The sequence below is a fragment of the Alexandromys fortis genome, unplaced genomic scaffold (genome assembly GCF_014885135.2).
Source record: "Alexandromys fortis isolate MF-2015 unplaced genomic scaffold, M_Fortis_MF-2015_v1.1 scaffold_59, whole genome shotgun sequence".
Lineage (NCBI taxonomy): Eukaryota > Metazoa > Chordata > Mammalia > Rodentia > Cricetidae > Alexandromys > Alexandromys fortis.
Genome location: NW_026067943.1, coordinates 2,887,864 through 2,912,305, shown reverse-complemented (window position 1 = coordinate 2,912,305; position 24,442 = coordinate 2,887,864). Strand labels below are relative to the sequence as shown.

At 45.8% G+C, this 24,442-nt stretch overlaps 1 protein-coding gene across 1 annotated transcript in view; it reads left to right on the top strand.

Moving 5' to 3' along the window:
- Lhfpl4 (LHFPL tetraspan subfamily member 4) overlaps window positions 1–23,604 on the top strand; it is a 36,413-nt gene extending 12,809 nt beyond the window's left edge. Inside the window, exons 3-4 of the mRNA XM_050148658.1 lie at window positions 16,827–17,063; window positions 19,905–23,604. Coding sequence (XP_050004615.1) covers window positions 16,827–17,063; window positions 19,905–20,005 — 338 coding nt within the window. The 3' untranslated portion in view covers window positions 20,006–23,604. The remainder of the gene's footprint in view (window positions 1–16,826; window positions 17,064–19,904) is intronic.
- Window positions 23,605–24,442: the final 838 nt, after the last annotated feature.

Here is a 24,442-nt window from a genome sequence, read left to right as displayed (position 1 = left end):
AAGCATGAATGTCTTGCAGGTAGGTATCAATCGCTGCTTAACAGATTATCCCACACAACAGCCATAGAACTGGGGGCAGGCAAGTATCTCAGTAGGTAGAGGCCCTTGCTGCCACCAAGCCTGGGGACCTGAGTGCAATGCCAGGAACCCACAGGGAGGAAGGAGAGCGCTGATTCCTCTGGTCCTCTAGCCTCCGCTCATGCACAGTGACATGCACATCCCCTGCCCCCATTAAAAACCAGGTCTGGGGCTCTGAGTCCCACAAATCAGAGCAGAGCAGCTAGGGCAGCGAGTTCTGCCTGAGCATCCTTTGTGAGGCTACAACCACATGGTGGAAGGAGAGAGCCAGCCTCTTCAAGTTGTCCTCTGACCTACACATGTACTGTGGCGTACTGCAGCACACACACACACCAAAGTAAGTTTAAAAAAAATTAAAGTAAAAAATATAGGCAGGGTGTAGTAGAGTACAGCTTTACCACAACACCCAAGAGGCAAAGGCAAGTAGATCTCCATAGGTCTGGGGGCTGCCTGGACTATGTAAGACTCTGGCTCAAAAAATAAGTAAATAAACAAAAGTTAGCTCTTTGTGACCAGAGTTGCAGATTTTGTTCTGTCTTTATCTTTTGACTTTGTCTGTAGATTCCTCCCACGCGGTAAGATTATTGTTGTTGTTAACACAGCAAAATATTGATGCTCCCTTTCAGCTTCCGGGTTAGTGTTATTCTTCTAGAGGCCCTAAGTAAACTGCTCTGGGATTAAAGTAGTTGATGATGATAAATACAAGAAATGGGGAGAAGATGAAATTAAGAAGCCTTCAGAAAAATAATAACCCAGCCAGGTAGTGGTGGTGCACACCTTTAATCTCAGCACTTGGGAGACAGGCAGGAGGATGTCTGAATTTGACGCCAGCCTGGTCTACAAAATGAGTTCAAGGACAGCTAGGACTATACAGAGATGCCCTGTCTCAAAAGAAGAAGAGGAAGAGAAAGAGGAAAAAGGAGGAGGAGGAGGAGAAGAAGAAGAAGAATGACCCAGCCGTAGTTCACTACCACTGCCAGCCCAGCCATTTCCGCATCTGTTTGCTTCTCCCCTACTAAGTGACACAGTGAACGTCTTGGGTCAGAAGGCTGTGCCCAGCATGTCTATAGTAGGTGCCTAGTAAGTGCCTATTGCTTTCTTGTTTGTTTTTAGTACTTTTTATTTTATATACAGCATCTTGCTATGTAGCCCAGCTAGACGGAAACTTGTGGCAATCCCCCTGTCTCAGCCTTTTAAGTGCTGGGAGTACAGTCATGAGCCACCATGCACCCACAAGTGTCCAGTCGAGTGGATGAGTGGAAGATGACATGGAAGCCCTCTCTCTATCACCCACTCCCTCAGAGGGAGCAGTACCTGGTGCTGACTTACGATTGTATCACCAGTTACGAGTCCTTAGGGAGTTTACATCATCTCTGAGTTTCCTTTCATATTAAATGAGCAGACTCACAGTGTCTTAGCTGGCTTTGGACTGTAGAAACAGGATGTTACATGGGTAAACTTATAATGAGCACAAGTTTATTTACTTATTTTGGCTTGTTAAGACAGACTTTTGCTATGTAGCTCAGGTTGGCCACAGACTCATAGGCATCCTCCTGTTTCTGCCTCCTGAGTTCTGGGATCATGCAGCATGAAGTGACATACCCAGTTATGTTTGTGTGTCTTTATTTGTTTATTTATAACAATCTCATGTCACCCAGGCTGGCCTCAGACATTGTATGAGCTTTCAACTCATGCTTTGCCTGCCAGTGATTCCCTTCAAGGGCTAGGGTTACAGGTGTGTGCTACTATGCCTGTATAACAAGAATTTCCCTCCTTTCTTTTCCTGGAGATCTTGGATGTATCTCACAAGACACCCTTTTCAAAAGTGTGTGTTATGACTTAAGGCAGTGTGGGTGACCCTGGCAGGTCTCACTGAGGGTGGGAGAGGCTGCGGCAGGTGGGAGACAGACAAAGAACTCAGGTATAGAGTTTATTTAGGGGGTATTGGGAGGATATAAGGGTAGGAGGGTTATGGAGAAGAGGAAAAGGGGGGAGAAGAAGAAGAAGAAGAAGAAGAAGAAGAAGAAGAAGAAGAAGAAGAAGAAGAGGAGGAGGAGGAGGAGGAGNAGGAGGAGGAGGAGGAGGAGAAGGAGGAGGAGGAGAAGGAGGAGGAGGAGAAGGAGGAGGAAGAAGAGAAGGAAGAAGAGGAGGAGGAAGAAGAGAAGGAGGAGAAGGGAGAGGCAGAGGCTGCCTGTTTAGAAGAAGAATGGACAGAGGAAGAGAAAGTGAGCCGGGCAATGGTGGCGCACGCCTTTAATCCCAGCACTCGGGAGGCAGAGGCAGGCAGATCTCTGTGAGTTCGAGACCAGCCTGGTCTACAGAGCTAGTTCCAGGACAGGCTCCAAAGCCACAGAAAAACCCTGTCTCGAAAAACCAAAAGAGAGAGAGAGAGAGAGAGAGAGAGAGAGAGAGAGAGAGAGAGAGAGAACACAAGATCAGCCTACCTTGGGGGGGGGGGAAGGAGGAGATTGGGAGTGGGCAGAGCTTGTCTCTTAAAGGGACAGGGTACCCAGGTGACAGGGCAGGCCAGCATAATTATAATTATAATATTATGTGTACGTGAAAAAACAGTATGTCTGTGTATGGTGCTAGGGATTGATACCAGGGCCTCACACATGCTAGGCAAGCATGCTCTACCATTGAGTGTACCCAGCTGGTTAATGGTTCTTGAGGCTGGGAAGTACAAGGCTGAGGGGCTGGCATCTGGCAAGGGCTTGTTTGCTGCTCCATAACATGCAAAAGGCGTTAGAGGGCTGGGAGCAGAAAGGACTGAATTCTTCTATGGGAATCAACTCCTGGACACCTCTGAAAGGTTCCCCCTGCCAACACTGCATATCAGTTTTTGTAATCCATGAGGAACATGTTTAGGCAGAGATAAATAGAAATCACTCGGCAGAGCCATTGGAAGGTTGTTATAGGCACAGTGAGTCCCTGGCTCAGTAAATGCTCGTGGTTGTAAATCATTGTTGTGTGACCCATGTCAAATAACTGTGCTAGAAGAGGGAAGGGGAAGTGAAAGGTAGAAGGGGTTAGAGGAGGAGCTTCACAAGAACCTTGGGAGTCCAACCTTAGAGGTTGGGTCTTATTTACATGTCATGGCGATCACTTTTGGGAATGTGAGTGAGCAGGGCTGGGCATGGGTTTAGGAAGATGGCGGCGGTGGCGGCAGCTGGGAAGGTGCATTGTATGAAGGCTTCCTGGGAGGTTGGGAGCCAAGAAGATGAATGTGAAAGTGATGGTTCTGGAAAGATGTGAGACTGTGGAAGGGTGAGGAGCCCATTTGGGAGACCATTGGGGGTTTTTGTGGGCTGGGTGTAAGGCAGGTGTGGAGCTTGCTTTGTGAGTGGCTGAGGCTCTGAAGTAGCATCCTCAGAGGATACAGGAGGAGGACCATGTTTGTGACAGGGCAAGACAAGTTCCTCTGGGGGAAGGGCTGAATTTGGGGGCCCTGGAGAATATGCAAGGGAGAGTCCAAGTTTGGCCAGATGTTTTGCTTTGGAGTCAAAAAGAGAGAGGTCCATTGTGGAGCGGAAGGTCTGAGGTATCATCCCGTGAACCTGAGTGTGAACAAAGAACCCTGGGAAAAGGTGAGGAAGGAGAAGAGGGACCATCTCAGAACACCATCCATCACGGGACAGGCAGCAGAGAAGCCAGAAAAGGAAGCTAAGAGAGGAATTTGGGCAGTAGAGGACAAGCAGCAAGTGAGAAGCTGAGGAAAGTACATAGAAGGAGACCGTCCTGACAGGAGGCGCAGGCACCACCTGGGATGAGGTGAGGAGAGATGAGGCTTTTCAGTCCAGTGCTGGTGACTGTCCAGGCCAGCAGATACCTGGGAAGTCCTCGGCCACTGTACATCACCCATCCTGGAAGCTTGTACTGCATGAAACTATCCTTCAAAATGAAGAAGAGAGCTGGACACAGTGGCATTTCCCTGTCATCATTGCTACTCCAAGGGCTAAAACTGGAAGATCATGACCTCAAAACAAGGAAATCTAAGGAATTTTCTTTAAAGTATACCTGTCTTACCAAGTTGTGTGTGTGTGAAGAGGGATGCTAAAGAAGAAATCCCACACTAGCTCAGAATTGAGTATAATAAAAGATTATTTATTTAGGGGTAGACTCACAGATCAAATCCTCTACTTGAACAGGGAACAGCAACCGATTCCAGCAGCCGGGAAAGAGGCTGAACGCATGCTTTACATCAATGTCTATAGTTTATGAGGCCACGCCCAGGTGGGAGGGTAACTTAAAAGCTACTGGCTATAGGAATTCCTACAGCACCTCCCGCTTTTGTTTAAATAAGAGACTTCTAAGCCTAATACAAAATTATATACAAAAGAACAAATATATCAAGCAAGAAACATGTGATAAATGTTTCAATAATTATCCTTAAGTCTTGTGTAATAAATAACTTGGCCAAGTCATGCAAGGAAAATAACTACAACTATCTAGTCTTGAACCCGATTGAAGACCCAAGAAGGGAAATAATATTACTTGAGCAAGCAGGAAGTGTAATCAAGCAACTTCCAAAATGTGCAACAAACGACAGAGACAACTGATACCTGGGCAATCACCCAAAGTTTCATTTGCAATGTTGGAGCAACCAACTTTGGCTAAGACCTAGAGTAACTGACAGACCATTTTCAGTTGCAAGAAATTTTTCAAAAACTTTCTTACCCTGTCTTGGCAAGGCTTGACAGTCTTTTTTCTTGTATCCTGCTTGTCCTTTCTGGACATTGCACATTTTGTCAGTGGTCAATGCATGGACAGTTCCTTGCCCAAAGGCCAGTTTTGCCAAGAAGAAAACAAGCTCCAAGTGGAGTGTCTTTGATGTTCAACATTCTCTTGGGAATATATCAGTGTTGCCAGGAGCAATTGTGTCTCATATCAACAGAACCCTAAGTTATTTAAATGCCATATTCTACAGCTCTTTGAAGTGGTTGAAGATTACCTATTTATGCAGAATACAATCTCTATGTATCTAAAGAACCTGATTGTTCTAACTATAAGTATGACAAACATGGATGATTATTGACCTATAATTCTTAATACTTATATAACTTAAAGACTAAGGCTTCATATTAGACTATTAAACAATCTTTAAACAACTATGCAATGTATGAGAACAATGATTTCAAAATGTAAACAATGTATAAGTATCTTTATCAGAAGTAAACATGTATATTGCAATATGATCAATATATCCTAAAATTGTATCAATATACAAAATGTCTTAAGGAGAGGTAGAAGCATGCATGCATACACTATGACAAAATAACTTTGCCTAGGTCTACAAATATTGTAGATGAAAATAGGAACATATTCAATATAATTTAATTCAATATAAATTAAGTTTGTATTTATACCAATGTAAATAATAACTCACAATTATTTACTCCATTACTCACTATTATTAGTGTGAGTAAACTCACACTAATCTATTGTCCCATCCAATTTCCCTTTTTTTCCAAAGATCTTCCTGAACCTACATAATTTTCCCCCAACCCCCAACCCTATAACAGTTATAATCAACCCCTAAATGATGTCCTTAACCCTGAGGACAAACTTTGTTGGGAGAAGGGATGACGTTTTCTAGAATTACTTCCAGCTGTCATGGGGGCAATATTCATTCTATGGGATACTGTGAAAGTAAAATGGTGGTTAAGTTCCAAGATTACTGTCTGGTATAATTGCAAGTAGTCTCTGAGTATTTGGTGGGGTTTTTCTGAGGTTCCTATTTGGAGATCTGGCCAGAACTTGTAAAAAAAAAAAAAAGTGCATGATTTCAGTTAATCTAGTTGGAACCATCTTGAGCAGCTGGTACCCAAAAACAGGTCTTAAAGTAGCGCTACCAGCATCATGATGTCATATCAATCAGGTGGAGTTGTTGTTGTGGGGCCCCATCTTCTTCCTGAAAACTTCAAAGATTGCTGCAGGAAAATTCATTGTTCATTGTAGAAAACTTAGACATTATTTATACAAACATATATACTCAATGAAAGATACAATAGAGACAAAAATAGGTATGAAGATATGTATATTTTTTGCTAAATTTGTTTTCCTTTCTGTCCCATACCAAATGGCTCCTGACATGAGACAGAAATTCTGAAATTTTCTTTTAACAACATGTTTGAATTTAGAGGACAGAGCCATTGCCCAACACCAAAGCCAGCTCTATATATTCATAAATGTATATATTTTTATCACCTGTCCTTATAAGTCATATTTCTTTTTCTTTATGATCCGTGTTGGACAGTTATTTTTCCTTCTGTCAACATCCAAACATCCAGGGTTTCTTGACTTCTTAAAGACGTGATTTTCCTGTAAAGACAAGAGCAGAACCATGCCCCACCCATTATGAGGATTCCTTACCACCTGATTGGTTGTCACCTCTGTGGATGAGCCGTCATTTGTCAAGTGATTTATCTTTTTCAAACAGAATCTTATTAATTTTGATGGTATTCTTAACTTTTCTTCTACTGTTGAAACAAGAACAAAACCCCTTCCCCAACGTAGCACATCTCCTGGCTTTCATTGTGAGGTCAAGATATCCTTGAAATACACCAGCTGATTTAATTCAGAAGATATTTCTATTATCCAGTGTCTCTCTACTGCTGTTGTTCCTTTCTCATTAGCATTAAGAAAATTCAAGGTCAATAAAGCATTATGTAATCTATTTCTGGGGGTATCTTCCATCCCTTTCTGTTTGTTTACCATATCCTTTATAGTTCAATTTGAGCTTTCTATAACTGTCTAACCTGTAGGATTGTGTGGTATACCTGTAATATGCTTTATATTACAATAAGCAAAAAACCATTTCATTTTTCTTAGAGACATATGCTGGACCATTATCTGTCTCTATGTGTGCAGGTATATCCATGATGTCTATAACTTCTAATAAATGTGTGATTACTGAATCAGCCTTTTCTGAGCTCAAAGCAGTTGCCCACTGAAAACCTGAATAAGTGTCAATGTGTGGTGTACATATTTTAACTTTTAAAATTCTACAAAGTGGAACAAATCCATCTGCCAGATTTCATTCCTTTGAGTACCCTTTAGGTTACTCCCTGCAAGCAGTAGTGTTTGATTATAGAAAGAGCAAATAGTATGTCTCTTTATAGTCTCCATAACTTGTTGCCATGTAATAGAAAATTTTCTTTAAACTTTTGCTTTTGTCATGATGTTTCTTATGGTATTCTGAGGCCTTCAGCACACTTCCAATCAATAATCAATCAATTTCTGCATTACCTTGTGTTAGAGGACCTGGCAGACCCATATGGAATCAGATGTGTGTTATGTATATGGAACAAAGCCTATTCCTGATTATATCTTGAACCTGTATGAATAATGAAATCAATTTTGCATCATCTGGTATAAATTCAGCAGTTTCATTATGCAAGACAACTCTTTCTGCATCTTTTTTTTTCAGAATGTTTTACATTGTTTATTGTAAACCAGCTCCCCCTCCACCTTATTATAATGAATCAACTCTTTCCTTTCTTCAGTAAGGCCATAGCTGGTTTTTATTTCTGACTAGTTACCCAAATGTGTTTTCACATAAGCAAAACTGAACATGCTGCTATTAATCACCATAAACTTTTAAAAAGTGTGGTTTCATGGATAACTGGTACTTTGGGAGTTTTATAACCCTTTTGGAGTCTTAGCCGGCACATCTCCTCTACAAGTTCATTCCAGAAACTCTTTCTGCATCTTGAGAATCAGTTGAGAGGTTCTTTAAAATCCCTTAGTACCATGATAATAGCATGTAATTCTGCCATTTGGACAGAATCATAAGGTCTTTGTTTCACCTTACTTACATCTTCTGATTTGTAACCTACCTTTCCTGATTTATTTGCATCAGTATAGAATTACAGGCTCCAGTTATTGGTGCATCATTTACAATTTGGGGAAGAATCTTTATAAAGTTAAGTCTATCACTTTTGGAATAATTGCTATTAATTTCTCCCAAAAAAATTAGCCAAGCTTTTTGCCATGGTTCATTGTCTTCCCATAATTTTTTAATTTCTTCAGCAGTAAAAGTAACTATAATTTCTGCTGGATCTATGCCTGCTAGTTGATGAAGTCTCAATTTTCCTTTTATAATTAATTAAGAGATTTTCCCACATAAGTTTTTAATTTTTTTCTTGGTTGATGTGGTAAAAATATCCATTCTAAGACAATATCTTCTGTTTGCATTAAAATTCCAGAAGAGGAGACTCTGGAATGCAATATAACTAAATTGCAATTAAGATTTGGATTCATCCTATCCATATGTGCCTCCTGTAATTTTTGTTCAACAACAATCAATTCCTTTTTTGTTTCAGCTGCTAATTATCTGGGACTATTCAAGTCTTTATCACCATCTAAGGTTCTGTTTAAATGAATTATTATCCCAATGTCGGGAGCCTTGACAAAATACCTTTCTTCCTGAATGGGGGCATGGGAATTAGAAATATAGTAAAGAGTACAAAGATGTGAATGAAAATAATAAAATGCAAAAACACATAGGATAGTATTGCGAGGGAATTTCAGTGAGTACTAAAATTCGTCTGTGTTTAATTTTCCAACAGTTTAATATACTCTTGATTTCAAAAGGTAGGAGTAGAACAAAGGGACTGAATTAACATACAAATTGAAAGTCATCAGGTACATTCATTGCTCATGCCCTTGACTCTTGCCCTAGACCAAACACTCTGTAAGCAAACCACTCCCTGGGTGGAATCCCAAGTAATTTCCATAAAAGGAACTAGAATCTAGTTGGATCCTTAGACTTTTGTTTTAGGCAGAAACCAACTACTTCCCTATTTCAGGAGCACAGGTCTGGCAACTAACCACACCTGTTGACAATAGCCTTGAGAGAGCAGAACTCTGATTCACAACTAGGTGGGACTTTTGTTTGAGTTAGAAGCACAATAATCTCAAACTAAAAACAAGTCTCAAAACTTTCTGACCTTTGGCTATCCAGCAGCTGATCATAGACTGGAAATATTTCCTAACAATCTTAGAAAGTCATTAAGAGCCCACAATCAATCTCTCCTAATTTGTGCCTTTTGTGTTCTAATTTTCAGTAAACCTATCTTATAACCTAGGTTATTGACAGAATCTTCTCTCTGTATTTTTTCAGGAGCAATTTTTAATCCCCATTTTGGTAAAACTTTCTTTACTTCTTCAAACATTCTTTCTAAAATATCTATGTTTGAATCAGATAGCAAAATGTCATTCATGTAATGGTAAATTACAGATTTAGGAAATCTCTTGCATATTATTTTCAATGGCTGACTTACAAAGTATTGGCATAGGGTGGAGCTATTGAGCATTCCCTGTGGGAGACAGTCCATCCATTGATATCTCCTAGTAGGCTGAGAATTATTATAAGTAGGTACTGTGAAGGTAAATTTTTTTCTGTCTTTATCTTGTAAAGGTATAGTGAAGAAACAATCTTTCAAATCAATAACTATAAGAGGCCATCCTTTTGGTAATAGAGAAGGCAGAGGAATCCCAGATTGTAGAGGGTCCATAGTTTGAATTACCATGTTGACAGCTTTAAATCTGTCACCATTCTCCATTTACCAGATTTCTTTTAAACATCAAATACAGGAGAATTCCAAGGACTGGTTGATTCTTCAATATGGCGAGCATCTAGTTGCTCCTGTATCAGCTCTTCTGAAGCCTGCAGTTTGTCTTCTGTTAATGGCCACTGTTTAACCCATATGGGTTTCTCAGTTAACCATTTGAAAGGTAGGGCTGTTGGTACCTCTAAAGGTTTGCTAGTTGCTTTGTGTTCTTGTACAGCCTTGTGACATTTGTACAGGCTTGTGACATTTGTATATAGAACCTTATAATACCCTTCCTAGAATTATGAGTTCCTAGGACTGCAGTTAATCTGGGTATTCCACTGCTGCAGCAGGTAATGACCCCATAAATTCACTGCAATATTAGCCACATATGGCCTCAGCCTTCCTCTCTTACCTTTTGGCCCTATGCATTCAACCCAACTCATGCTTTGTTTAACTTGAGATAGGGTTCCAATTCCTAGTAATTGAACATCTGCCTCTTGAAGAGGCCAATTTGGATGCCAAGATTCTGTAGTAATGATACTTATGTCCACACCTGTGTCATCAAACCCACAATTATAATGCCATTTTATGCACTCTTAGCTTTGGTCTTTGATCATTTATAGAAGTCTGCCAGAATATACATTTCTTATTTCCTGTAGGAATTTTTGATTAACCCCCCATGTTTATGCCACCATCTGTAACACTATGCTCTTTTACAGAAGCCTCTGGATTTTTTAAATTTTCCTAGTGAGACATGTTCTCCAGAGTGACTGGGAATGACTGGGCCACTTTTGGCTTGGGGACCTGTGAGAGGCCCCTCAAAGAGTTTCCCAATAGTGCCCCTCAAAGAGTTTCCCAATGGTATTGGGTTGCCTTGTCTGTCTTTTGTTGATCTACATTCATTGGTCCAATGTCGACCTTTGCCACACCTCCTACATATACCTGAAGGCTGAGTCCTCCTATTCTTGCCATTCCCAGAGGAGATATTATTCCTAAGAATTCCTTGTCTACATTCCCTTCTTAGATGTCCTATTCTACCACAATTAAAACATTTGGCATATTGATGTCTCCTCATATCTTTGGAAATTGCTTCTCCTACCCAAGATTCAGTATTTTAATCAAATGTCTCAGTGTTCATTGCATGAAGGATTCATTCATCCATTGGTGCTGATCTAACCTTTAAAGGCCCAAGTATCTTTTTGCATTCTAAGCTGGCATTTTCAAAAGCCAGAGATTCAATAAGTACTCATCTAGCATCTAGGTATTACTCCGATTTGTACAGCCTTAGTTAATCTTTTTAAAAGTTACTAAAAAGTTCTCTCTAGCCATGTTTAACCCTGGTTTATGATTCAATTCATTTTCCTGCTTCTTGAAACCTGTCCCAAGCATTTAAGGCTGCTTTGTGGCATAGGAACAAGATTTGTTCATTGTAAAGAGCTTGAACCTGTGGGTCAGCATAATTGCCCTCACCAAGAATTTGATCTTGGGAAGTCTCAAGTCCTTTTGCTTTTTCCTGTTGTTCTAAAATTTTCACCTGTCCTCTGAAATAGCATTTAAACATCAATTGAGGCCCGTCATCCAGGACTGCTGACACTAACTGAAGCCAATCATGTGGTGTAGCTTTAATGCTAGAAGCCCATGTCTTTATCATCTCCCTAACAGATGCAGAATACAAGTCATAAATTACAACAGCTTGCTTAATTTCTTTTAGATCATTCATTCCTATAAGTATTCAGCTACCTTCTTTGAATCCTTTTGGGTCTTTAGAACTTGATGCTTTGTCAGAGTAGATTACAGGGTAGAAAGCTAAAACCCTGGGTAAGTCATCTCTGACAGCTACTGGTGATGTGATGTTGAATCCTGTCCTTGTCCCTTCTTTTCCTGTTCATCAACTCCAGTAATTTCCTCAATCATTTCAAATATTTTTACTACTGTCTTTTGTAAAGCCTGAATCTTCTGGCCTATATATATTTCTTAGTGATTTTACTGAGGAACATAGCACATGTGATTCCAAGGTCTAAAGTTTTTCCTTTAAAGCTAACAACTCATCCTTGGACATTATTTGGATGGCATGCAGATTGCCATCCTGGAGAGATACTCTATCTACTAACCTATCATAACTTTTAAACAAATTTTGATTGTCAAATTCAACAGTATGAATCCTTTGACATGGATTCAATTTTGTCTGTCAAATTAATGGTATCCTTTTCTTTCTTTTTTTAATATTTATTTATTATGTATACAATATGCTGTCTGTGTATATGCCTGCTGGCCAGAAGAGGGCACCAGACCTCATTACAGATGCTTGTGAGCCACCATGTGGTTGCTGGGAATTGAACTCAGGACCTTTGGAAGAGCAGGCAATGCTCTTTACTTCTGAGCCATCTCTCTAACCCCCTACCCTTTCCAATAGTATTAATTTTTCAGGCACTTTTGATTTTCAATGGTATTAATCCCGTCAGCCAGCTGTTCATTATTAGTCTGTAAAGATGGTATTATTTCTAAAAGTGCCTTATTCATGACTCTGTTATCAAACCATTTTCTTAAGGATATAATATGAAGAAAAAAACTGAATCCCAATATCCAATAAATGGATGTATCATAATAACCATATAAATCTGTATATGCATGTGCACACGTGTGTGTGTGTGTGTGTGTGTGTGCGCGCGCGCGCGTGTGCAGGTGAGTGTGAAGACCAAGGACAACTTTAAGTGTTATTCCTCAGGAGCTATCCACCTATTCGCTTGAGACTAGTTAACTCATTGAGATCTGGGGCTCTCCAATTAGCTCACCAGAGGTTCCCAGGAATCTTCCTACCTTCACTTCCCTGGAGATTTGGATTACAAATACACCACCACCAGGCTTTGTTTGTCTGTTTTTTGAGACAGGGTTTTTCTGTGTACCCCTTGCTGTCCTGGAACATGCTTTGTAGACCAGCTTGGCCTGAAACTCAGAGATCCACCTGCCTCTGCCTCCTGAGCACTGGGATTAAAGCCATGTGCAACCACTGCCCATCTTAGGTTTTTTAAAAGATTCATTTTTAATTTTATTTATAAAATAAAATAAGTAAGTCTATTTAAAAAATATTAAATAGCAAGGGCAACACATAGGACAGTGATAAACATGGTAGGTGTGAGTCTAGCAGTATCAGCGATCATGCTGAGTGTCAGTGGCCTAAGTGCATAAATAGAAACATCAAGAAACCCACTTCACCTACAAAAAACACGAATTAACAGTAAATAGATGAACTGGGCTTGGTCTTACATGTATGTAGTAACGGCAGTTAGGAAGTAGAAGCAGTGGGGTTAGTAGTTCAGGGCCCTCCTTGGCTCCGCCGTGAGTTTGTGTGCAGCCTGGGCTATATGAGACCCTCTTTTCAAATACAACATTGATGAAAAGAGAAGAAATCCAGCTGCCAGAGAAATCACTCAGAACATGACTGACTCAGCAGAATCCAGAACTGGCTGGAGGCTCATGCAGTCAATGGCCACAGGGAACATATTTTTCTCAGACTCAAATGGAACTTTCACCAAGACAGTCCACATTCTGGACCCCAAATCACAGCTTTGCAATTATAAAACTTGAAGCCACAGTGCCTGCTCTCAGATCTGACATAAGCCAGAAATGACAGAAAGATAGCTGGTTTATGACTGGGGATGCTGTATCCTGGAACCCCTGCCTCTACACCAGTGGTTTTCAGTAAGCAATCATTACTCTCAAGGGATGCTAACCATTATTTGGATGGATTTTAAAACAACAGTACGTATTTCCCCCTGAGATCTGGTGGGTGGAGACTAGGGATGAAGCTAAGCATCTCAGGGTAGACAGGGCAGCCCCTGCCATGAAGTTTCTACGCTGAAGGTAGAGAACTCTTGAGGCATGCTATGCCCTGCACGTGAGTGTCAGTCCAGGTTGTCTTGAACTCTGTGGCATGCTACATCCTGCCCCTGGATATCAGACTTGGGAGCAGCTGGCACTTCAGCCAGCTCCTGAGTTCCAAAAGGTGCAGTCCACAGACCACGGTCTTGGAATCCTCATCCTGCAGGTGGGTAAGCCTGCCTTGTCTGTGGTGTGCCATTCCCTGAAGGCTGAGATTCTTGGGCAAGGATAACCTCTTTTGATCACTTCCCTTCCTCCAGACAAAGAAAAACCATCTCAGCCTGGCGTTTCTCAAGTGGTTTGACTGCTTGTTCTCTCCCATTGCTCGAGAAGTCACCGAGGCCCCAAAGCCACCATCTGATGCTCTGCCGAGCCAAGGAGGCAGGGAGGTTGTCTCAGCATCTTCCCATTGCCCCTGATGCTCTGGCCTCTGCCCCCAGTCTGATCCTTTGAGACAGCCCTTCACATGTATGACAATCAGTGGGATGACTTGGTTTTATACTTCCCTTCATGCTGAAGATAGACATCATGCCTGCCTCTATCTGTGACACACTGTTTCTGTGGGCCCAGTGTGGGGTTAAGGATATCAGAAATTTAGTTGTGAAAGGTTCAAGAAGGAGGAGGAGGAGGAGGAGAGAGAACAGGGTAAGGAGGATAGATACAGAGATGAAAGAAAAAAGAAGGAATAGAGAGATCAAATGTTAATGAAAAGGGAGAGAGGAGAGTTGAAGCACAGACTGGAGCACCATAAGGGAGGTGTGGGGGAGAAAGGGAAGGAAAAGATGGAGACAAAGGCAAAAGAAAAGAGGAAATGAGGGACCAGCTGAGATGAAATGAGAGAGAAGTGTGTGTGTGTGTGTGTGTGTGTGTGTGTGTGTGTGAGAGAGAGAGAGAGAGAGAGAGAGAGAGAGAGAGAGAGAGAGAGAGAGAGAGGAAATGAGAACTCAAAAGCACAGGGGAGAGAATCTAACTGAGGTCTCAGTGCCCGTGTTGGGAAGGGGGAGGAAGCTGGAGCTGGGATACAGGAGCGGTTTCCATGGAGATGAGAATGCACCAGGAGTGAGCAAAAACAGACTACAGTGAGGCCAGCCACTCTGGCACCTAGGGAGAGGAGGGCTGGGAAGCAACTGCAGGGAGGGTGTGTGTGTCTGTCCCCTGTCAGCTTCTAACCCTACTCCTGCCTTTCGCTGGAGAATCTGAGCCCAGGGATGGAGAGACAAACAGGGCATGTAGGGAGACAGACATTAAAGTCTCCTCCTCCTCTTCCTTCTCTTTTTCTTCCTCTTTCTCCTCCTCCCTTCCAATCAACGACAGAGCACCAAAGGGCTTAGTCTCATGCCTACTTTTTGATTTCAACAATGTCTAACACCAGAATTTCAATGCCCATGGGGGCCTAAAGCTTCCATGGTTAGTCTCCAGCTCCTGTTGTCCCCTGGGGAGTGGGGGTCTGCACTTGACTTTTCATCTGTATGCCTAGGTGTATCTTCAGACTATTTAGTTCTCTGGCTCTCCTGGCTTGGTTCTGCTGCAGAGCACAGTGTTTCCTTGATGCCCATCAAGGGGGTGGGATTATTGTCTTGGAAACAGCTCCGGTAGAACGAGAGGTTGCTGGCAGTGTTGTCGGGGACATTACACCAGACATGGAGGATGGGTGTGGGGTGGAATCCAAGTTTCAGAACTCTGGGGAGGGAGGAGCCTGGCGCTTAGGGAGCACTGCCTTGTACTGGAACTGGGGGAAGGCTTGTCAAGGCTCTTGCCTCTTTCCCACTGTGGGGACCGGATAGGCCACATATAGTGACAGAACTGAGAACAACCAAACCTTGTCAACGCTGTCATCTAATAACCAGGTCGAGCCTGGAGGTGTCAAGGGTCACACAACTCAAACAGCTCTGCACAAGCTGCAGACCTAATACATGGGGGGGGGGGGAGGGGACTGAGCAGACCAAGCCTTCCCAGTTGCCTACTGAACCCAAAGCCTCTGATTGGTCTGCTATGGGGCCTGTGCTGCTCTCCTAGTCAATCACTATCACCAAAGAAATGCAGTGAGATGATTGGCTCAGACTTGCCCCACCCCCTCCCAAACTGGGCTGGTGAGAGCTTGGTAGAGTAACCCAAGTGAGTGGATTGGACAAGGGAGCTATTTAACACTGCCATCTTGGCCCACCCTTTCTACTTTTATCTGTCTTGCCTCACCTGAAATCTATTGCACTATTTCCTCATTTATGTGATTATTATTTTTGTTATGACTGAGGTTTTTGTTTTGTGTGTTTTTTTTTTTTTTGAAATGGTGTCATGTTGGCTAAACTGGCTTTATAACTGCTATTGATGGCCCTGAATTATTTTATTTTATGAGCGTGAGTATTTTGCCTGCTTGTGTGCATGTGTACCACATGAGTACAGTTTCCATGGAGGCCAGAAGAGGGTGTTGGATTTCCTGGAACTGAAGTAACAGACAGTTGCCAACTGCCTAGTAGGTGCTGGAAACTGAACCGGGATCCTCTGCAAGAGCAGCCGGCGCTTGTTAGGACGAGTTCTGATATCAGCAGTAACATTATGTGGGAGTTGCTGTGCAAAGCACTTAGAGGCTCCCTGTCATCTTTACCTCATTTGGTGGTACTCATAATCACCCCCGTTTTACAGATTTGGAGGCTGAAGCACAAAGACAAAGGAAATGAGGCCCACAAATCTTGCAGAGAGCTGGGCCAGCGTTTGCGTCCTTACCATTGTGCAGCAACCCTCCTCTCTCCCTACCTGGGTGCCGCCCTGAGCCCTGCTCTGATGCCCAGCACACAATAGACCCTCCGCAGTGAATGACCAAGTTAGCACCATGGCTCCCATTCTACAGAAGGACTAGCCGAGGACCTCCCGTCTCCCCGACACAGCTGGAGGGAGGGAAGCTGTGGGGAAACCCTACTGTCAGCCTTTGCTGCCTGCAGAGCATCTTTGAATGAACGCAGAGTGATTGCCAGTGAACCACTGTCGAATGAATAACAAAAGAAAAACCCAAACCAAAGCCAGACTCACAAAAACTGACGTGCTGAGGATGGGTAAGAATAAGTGGAACCCAGAGGATGTCAGGGGATGTGGCCTGGCTTTGGTATTTTCTTATTCCTTGAAGGCGGGGTTAGGCAGGAGAGGTCAAGGGTCCCAGTTACTGTATTTTCAGAGTTACCACGTGATCAGATTGCTAGATGGGGCTGGGGGGGATTCTCAGAACTCAGCCCCCTCCCACCTCCTCGCTTCTAGGAAGTAATGATGCCTTCTCTTTCTTCCCGACCCGACCTCGGTGTGGACCTGCTCCCCCATGCCCAGCTCTGTGCCTCGTGTTGGGCTGCATGATCTTCCCTGATGGCTGGGACGCCGAGACCATCCGGGACATGTGCGGCGCCAAGACGGGGAAGTACTCCCTGGGGGACTGTTCGGTGCGCTGGGCGTACATTCTGGCCATCATCGGGATCCTCAACGCGCTCATCCTGTCCTTCCTCGCCTTCGTGCTGGGCAACCGGCAGACTGACCTGCTGCAGGAGGAGCTCAAACAGGAGAACAAAGGTACGGGCCTGGACCTGAGGGTAAGGCCTGCTTCAGGCGGGGCAGGCCAATCGTAGGTAAACATTTAAAAGTGAAGCAAAAATTACACCCAGAGGGCTGGAGAGATGGCTTGGCTGTGAAGAGCACTGGCTCCTCTTCCTGAAGAGCTGGGCCGATTCTCACCTGCATGAGGCCACAGAAGGGGCTTTAACTCCAGTTTACCGCCCTCTTCAGGGCTCCGGCACTGCACACACGATGCACGTTTTTTATTTTTATTTTACGTGTATGGGCGTTTTGGCATCTCAAGCAAAAACGCCCATACACGTAAAATAAAAACTTAAAAAAAATGATTTAAAAAGTTACACATAGGGACGATTAAGATGGTTCAACAGGCAAAGGCACCTGCTACCACGCTTAATGACTGAGGTCTAGCCCCAGGACCTACACAGTGGTAGGAGACTCCCGAAAACTGTTCTCCAGCTTAGACACTCACAGCCACCCTGAAAGTAATTGGAGAACAGGAATTGAAGCTCAGAGGTCGCGGGCATCATCCCATGCCCGTGGCTGTGCCTGGGAAGTGACAGAGAGCTGTGTGTTTATTAAGCCCTATATTTATGTGTTTATAATATATCTAATAATTTATAAAACTTAGTCTATTCAAATGTATAATAAATATATTTATTAAAGACAAAGAGCTAATGGGGCTGGAGAGATTGCAGCTCTTCCAGAGGACTTGCGTTTGGTTCCCAGCACCCATGTTGTGGCTCCAGCTGCTGAGGGGCCAGTGCCCTCTTCTTGCTGCCATAGGCATCTGTCTGAACCACATGCGGCTTACACTAGCACATACACACACATAAACAAAATTTATTTTTTTTTTAAAATGATAATTACAGACTATAGGGGGTGGTGATCAGGTTGGGTCTGAAGGAGAAGAATCTGGGCCATGAGATCAGAGCTTGTAGTATATGCAAATTACCAATGGCCACAGCTTTGATATGGAATGGTGGCCAATCACAAATTCATTATACCATGTTGTATAATTGGTGCGTATTAATGCACCGATATTGTATATTGGTTGTATATCGTGCATATTGATGACAATAATACAACAAAGAGACCATTCAGGGCCATCGAGATGGGTTGCTATGAACGCCTCATAACCCCACTTTGATGCCCAGGACTGACTCCCACGGGCTGTACTCTGACCTCCACACACCCTCCCTCTCACACAAACATAGATAATAAACTTCACTTAATTCAAAAGAGTGCACAAGTTGGATGACGGTTTATTTAACTCTTCTTCCTGTAGGGAGGGGCCAAGGTTTTCTCCTGCTGCTGCTGTGATATCTTTGTTCTGCCTTAACACACTCATGTCCAAGGGTGTTCTTGGGGTCTCCAGAAGTTAAATGTAAGAACAGTACCTGGTAAACAAAGGGCTGAAGCCAAGCAGGGTCTTCTGACACTGATGTCAGCCTACTGCTAGTGCCCAGAGAGGCGTTACGATGGTGAACGTTTGTGTGTATGGCCACACAGTCCGTAGACTGAGATCCAGAGTAGTGGCTTCCACAGTCCGGTCTATGTCTAGCAAAGCCATTCGCTATAGTCATTTCTTGCGGATTTGGCTCACCATACAATGTATGCAGCCGTGTATCCACTCGTCTGGCAGGGGCCCTGTTATTGTCCTTGAAGTCACTTTACCTCAAGCTTCAGTTTCCCGCGCTTCATAAAACCGGGGTGATCAGAACAGATTCGTGTCCCAGGATGGGCTTTTGAGGGGAAAGTTTGTGCCTGCAAAGTGGCCAGCAAGGGCTGACATTTTCCTCAAAGCGGTCAGACCTCACAGACCTCTGCAGGCTGGCTTTACGACCGCTGTTTTACATAGGAGGACACAAGCCCTCCAGTGGATGGGCGTGTGGAGAGTTGGGAGCTTGTGCAAAAGTCCTCCAAGTGCAGTCGGGACCCGAATGCAGATCCAAGTCCAGAGCCAAAGCTCATCCCAGCAGTCACACTATCTGCCTCAGCCCTAGGTGAGACTAGGGCCTTCCTGTCCCCGTTTAATTACCTAGGACTATAAGAGCTCCCACAGATCCCTCCCACCGGGTAGTTTCTTTGGTCTTGGTTTGAGGTCAGGACCTGCCCCCTGGTGGTAATTCCCAGAAGTGCAAGACCAACCTATTTGTAACAGCCTCTCTGAAGCAATCTGGGCATTGATAGGTGTAACCAGCAGTGAATGGGTCCACCCAGTGTCTCTCTCTCCTGTCTCCTGATGCTCTCGCACAAGTTCATTTACTTTTAAGACATGGTCTTTTGGGGTAGACTAGAATACCCTAGAACTCATTGTGTAGCCCAGGCAGTCCCCAGCCTGTGGCCAGTCATTGCAGCTCACTCTTAAACAAGATCTGGGAGGTCAATCTTAGTGGCGTACACCTGTAACCTTCATACCCTGGAGGCAGAGACAGGAGAATCAGGAGGCCAAGGCTAGCCTCGGCTACCCTGTAAGTTCCAAGCCGGCCTAGGTTATAGACAGCCTCCCCTCCCCCACCCCGCACTGGAAATTCCCTATGCCGGTGATACAGGAAGTGACCTGTGTCCTTCAATGCCAAGAAGTCTCCAGCCTTCACTGGTGTGTGAAGTTGGGCTCTCAAGCTCAGTTCTGAGCCAAAGGAAAAGCTAAACTACGCCACCACCGTTTCCTGGGTGCCAAATACTTGCACGGCGTCTCTTTGGAACCTTTAGCATGACCCTGTGAAGTCGGAGATTGAATGGGGTGCTGGCTTCCCCGCCTGCCAACAACTTGGTTGTAGTCATTCTTTGCCCACTGCTGTCCTGACAGTCTCTGACATTCTCTCTTCTCTCCCTCAGATTTTGTAGGCACCACAGTCAGTTCGGTGTTGCGGCCAGGAGGTGATGTCTCTGGATGGGGAGTCCTGCCATGCCCTGTTGCTCATACACAGGGACCCTGAGAGCCAGGACTGTAGCCCAGGAGTTGGCCCGATCTCAGCATCTTTCGTCTGCTGCCCTCTCGTTCCTGCGGTCAAGCTCCGGACCCCAATCTCTGACTGCACACAGCTCCAGGCTTTGAAGAGAGGCGGGGGTGGGGTGGCAGCTTGGCGGGAGGCAGAGGCCCTTGAGGTCCTGATTCTGGTCCTGCCTCCTAAGGGAGCCTGGCTCTCCCTCTCTGGTCCTTCCGTTTTCTTCTCACCGTGTAGACTAGCTGGAGGTCCCCGAGGACCCCCGGGGAAGGAAGCTCTGCAGGGCGGGCTCCTCAGACCCCTTCAGTCTGGAAGGCTGCCTGCTGCCTCCTTGCCTCCCCAGTCCTGGTCTCCTAAAGAGACTCCTTCAAGACACTGCCCCAGGAGGGCCAGACTTTTTCCTACTTTATTTTTATTTGCTGATGATGGTCCCACCACATCTGCCACAAAGCTCCAGGTGCCACCAGCCCCACCCACGGGGCCTCTTCTGACTCCCTCATTCAAGCCTGCATCCAGCTCTCAAAGGAATCGAAGCCGTGCTGAGGGAGAAAAGATAGGGTCTTCCTTCCCACTGCTGGTAATCCCTCATCACCTCAGAGTCTGAGGGGAGACACAGGCTCTGGAGGCTGCGGGAGGAGGCAGCTGATCACCGCAGCTGGAGTTTGCCAGTTTCCCAGCCTGGGACTGGCCTGGCCTCTTCTCTACCAGGATAGCTCATCAGTGACTGAGCCCTTGACTCTGGCCTGTTTTGTACAGCATAGACTTGTCGGGCCCATTGTCGGGGTCGGTGGCTGTGGAAAAGGGGCTCAGAGGTGGAGTTAGGGGATCCTCTCTCCTTCTCTCACTTCCTACACCTCGGACATCTGCCAAAGGCAGGGACTGTCTTGCGTCTTTGATACTTTTCTGCCTAACTTGAACTTGCAGGTCACCTCTGAACAGGGTACCCTTGTCCCCATCCCAGGCCCTGTTACCCTGTCCCTGACTCTTTCTCCTTCTTGCCCACTCTCGCCTTGCGATATGCCCAGGGTCTGCAACCTCATGGGCAGTGCTTAGAATTGAGGTGTGTGTGTGCGCATGTGTGTGTGCGTGTGTGTGTGTGTTTGTGTGTGTGCGCACACACGTGCACACGTGCGTATGTACGTGTATGCATGCGTGTGTGTTAGGGAGGGGCAGATGAGACGATCTCTCTTCTCTCACCGTGGGGGCTCCTCTCTTCTCTCATTAGCAGAGAGAAAATGAGGGAGATTCCAGGTGTTTTTGGGACCATCCTTGGTTACCTTATAGACCTGGTGGCAGAGCCATCTCGTCATTGACAAGCCTTCTGTCCCCAGTGGAGGGGTGGCAGACTAGCTGCATCTAGCATAATGCCTCCTGGGGCATGGCCTGCCGCATGGTCCCTGTGTTGAGGAGTGTGTGGCCCCTATGGGCTCCACAGGAGGTTCATCACTTCTGTGTGTCACGTGGGCCTCATCCAGAGTTGGAAGGGTGGCTAGTCCACATATTTGCTGTCCTTGTGTTCACTTCCAAGCTCAGACTTGGAGCTGAGAGTTAGGATTCCTGAGCAAGACCCATGACCCAAGGCTGCCCCATTCAGACCCTGGCTGGAATCTGATTGTGGCTTCTGGAAGGATTTCCGATACCTGGCATTTTCCAGACCGCATCTCCACTTTTCCTCCTCTTTCCTCCAGGACAGACACCTCCTCCCGAGCTTTGGTGACTGCCCCGTGTCCCCCACACACACTTGTTCCCATCCAGTCCCCTCCTGGAGCCCCAGCACTGGAGCTGTCTTCTGCAGGTGGCCAGGAAACTGGGAATGGATGGGGTGGGGCTTGTTTGAAGGAGAAGGGAGCAGGAGTCAGTTCCTCAGATTCAAACCAGAAGATAGGAGGACAAGGTAGTGGGTGACAGATTGGGAACTAGGCAGGGAGGACGCAGGAGCAGAGCCAAAGCAAAGATGAGATGGGAGACAGGCATGGCGAGGGAGGGGCTGTGTGGTGCACAAGGAGTTCAAGGAGGGATCTAGAGAGACACACAGTGGTGGGGAAGAGAAGAATTGGAGAGGGGTTTCCGTGGAGTAGCGGGCAGTGGGTGAAGAGGAACAGGAAGTGGGGGATGGAGGTGTGGTTCGCAGTGGGCAAGAATAAAATGTAGAGAAGAGGGTCGGCAGGAGGAGGGGGAAGAAGAAATGCTGGAGGTGGGGCGAGGAGGGCAGCCATGTGGGTGCTTGAAGACTGTTCCCCTAAGGACGCCTGCTGTCCAAGCCACCCCCCCCCACCATGCTTTGGTGGACAGGCTAGAAACGACTCCATGGAGGTCAAGGGACTGGAGGTCTGTGGTCCAAGCAGTTTTGTTCCTTTGTGGAGGAGAGAGAGACTGTGTGTGTCTGTGTTTGCGAGCGCACGCGTGTTCGCGAGAATGTGAGAGTGTGTGTGTGTTTGTGTGTGTGCGCGTGTGAGCAGGCCAGGTTGTGTCAGCAGTAGGGTAACCACACGGGGGAGGAAGGAAACTAATTCCTTTCGGGGCGCCATCTAACGGTGTTCCCGTCCGTACCGTAGCCAACCGGCTGCTGCCCAGCAATTTGAGATCCATTGTGGAGTTTCAGGTTGGTGGGCTGAAGTCTGCAGGAGCCCCAGGATAGCACAGGGAAAGAAGAGAGGTAGTAGTATGGCCCAAGGCGCGGTCTTGAAGACTGAGAAGCGGTAGGGACAGGGAGAATGGATGCTTTATCCAAGAGCTCAGGTGGGGCTCTGGCAGATCCAGCAGCTGGAGCGTTTGGGGCAGGTGAGCCAGTGTTGGCCTTTGGGAAGGGACAGGCTAGGAAGGTCGACATCTCTGCTTCTGATCACCAACTAAGAGCTTCCTGACTTTAGGTCATTAAAAGTCCTCAGCCAGCTGTGGCTGGACAGGGACGCTGGTGTTTCTTTCCCGTTTCTGACTTTCTTCGCTCCTGGCAGAGAGTGAAGAAAGCAGCCATAACCTCGAGGTGGTCTGGTCTCTGATCCAAAACACTGGTTAGACTGGTCCTTGGGGCTGTGACAAGTAGAACTCACCTCTCAGAGGACCACAGTGTGGAGGAGGGCCTTCCGAGGGCGTCAGGATGTGGGGGAAGATTGACATCTTTTTGGGGCCCACAAGAGCCAAGATGACGGCTGGCAGCTGGAGCTCTGGGGAAGGAGCCCAGGACTAAGGGTCCCCCTTGAGCACAGAGGGCACTAAGTCTTCTCCAGCTCCCGGTGTGAAAAAGGGAAACCCTCTTTTTGGAGGGGCAGGGCTCCTTCTAGTACAAGAAATTTCTGTGGGTTCTTGCCTGGCTCAGTCAGAGCTAGGGTAGGACTGGAGTTTTCCTGAGAAAGTGATCAGGAGCGGCCAGCCCTCCCTAGGACTCTGACAGCCCTCTGAGGCCCTGTGCTGGGTGTTAGGATAGATTGGTGTTGTCTACACCCCATTAGTAAGTTCTGTCTTGAATGTGTCCTTGATGTTCATTGTCCAATTTGGTAACATTTCTTTTGGTCCTGACCCCTTCTGCTGCTGCTGGATCTGAGCTTCAGTGCAGGTGGAATGATGTTCAAATAAAGACACAATTTATATCACCCGTGCTGGCTGCTGCTCCTGAATCAAGGCCCAGGGCCTCATGAGTGAGATACAGCCCAACCTTTTGTACCAATGGCTGCAAATTCATGGCGCCCCAATGCTCGCTGTGATTAATGACAGCCTCTGTCACAACAGCATAAAAAAAGCTGGGCCTAGTGGGGCACGCGTGTAATCTCAGCACTCTGAAGACTGGGGCAGGAGGATTGTAAAACCAAGGCCACACCAGGCTACGTGAAGAGATCTAGTCTCAAGAAAGAAAAAAGTCTGGGCATTTCCAGAACATGGCCCGAGGTGCTGGTAGGAGTCTGGCACCATGTCTGTCTGTCCGTCTGCACTGTCACTTCAGCCCTCACTCCCATCCTCCAGAATCCCCCACAGTGGTCTGGGTGAGGTGGAGGGATGGCTCAGCAGCGACAGGTGCTCTCTTGTAGAGGACCTGGGTTCCATTCCCAGCATCCACGTGCACCTGCAACTCTTGCTCCAGGAGAGCTGATGCCCTCTTCTCGTCTCCGTAGACACTGCATGCACTTGACATCAGCGCATACATACATGCAGACAAAACACCCTTGCATGTAAAAAAAATTAAAAGCCAGGATTGCGGCATAGGCCATTAATAAACCCTGCACTCAGGAGGCAGAGGCAGGTGGATCTCTGTGAATTTGGCACTAGACTGGTCTATATAACAAGTTCTAGACCAGCCAGGGCTGCATAGTGAGAGCATGGAGAGAGAGAGAGAGAGAGAGAGAGAGAGAGAGAGAGAGAGAGAGAGAGAGAGAGGGGGGGGGGGGGGGGGGGGGGGGGAGGGGGAGAGAGGGGGGGAGAGAGAGAGAGAGAGAG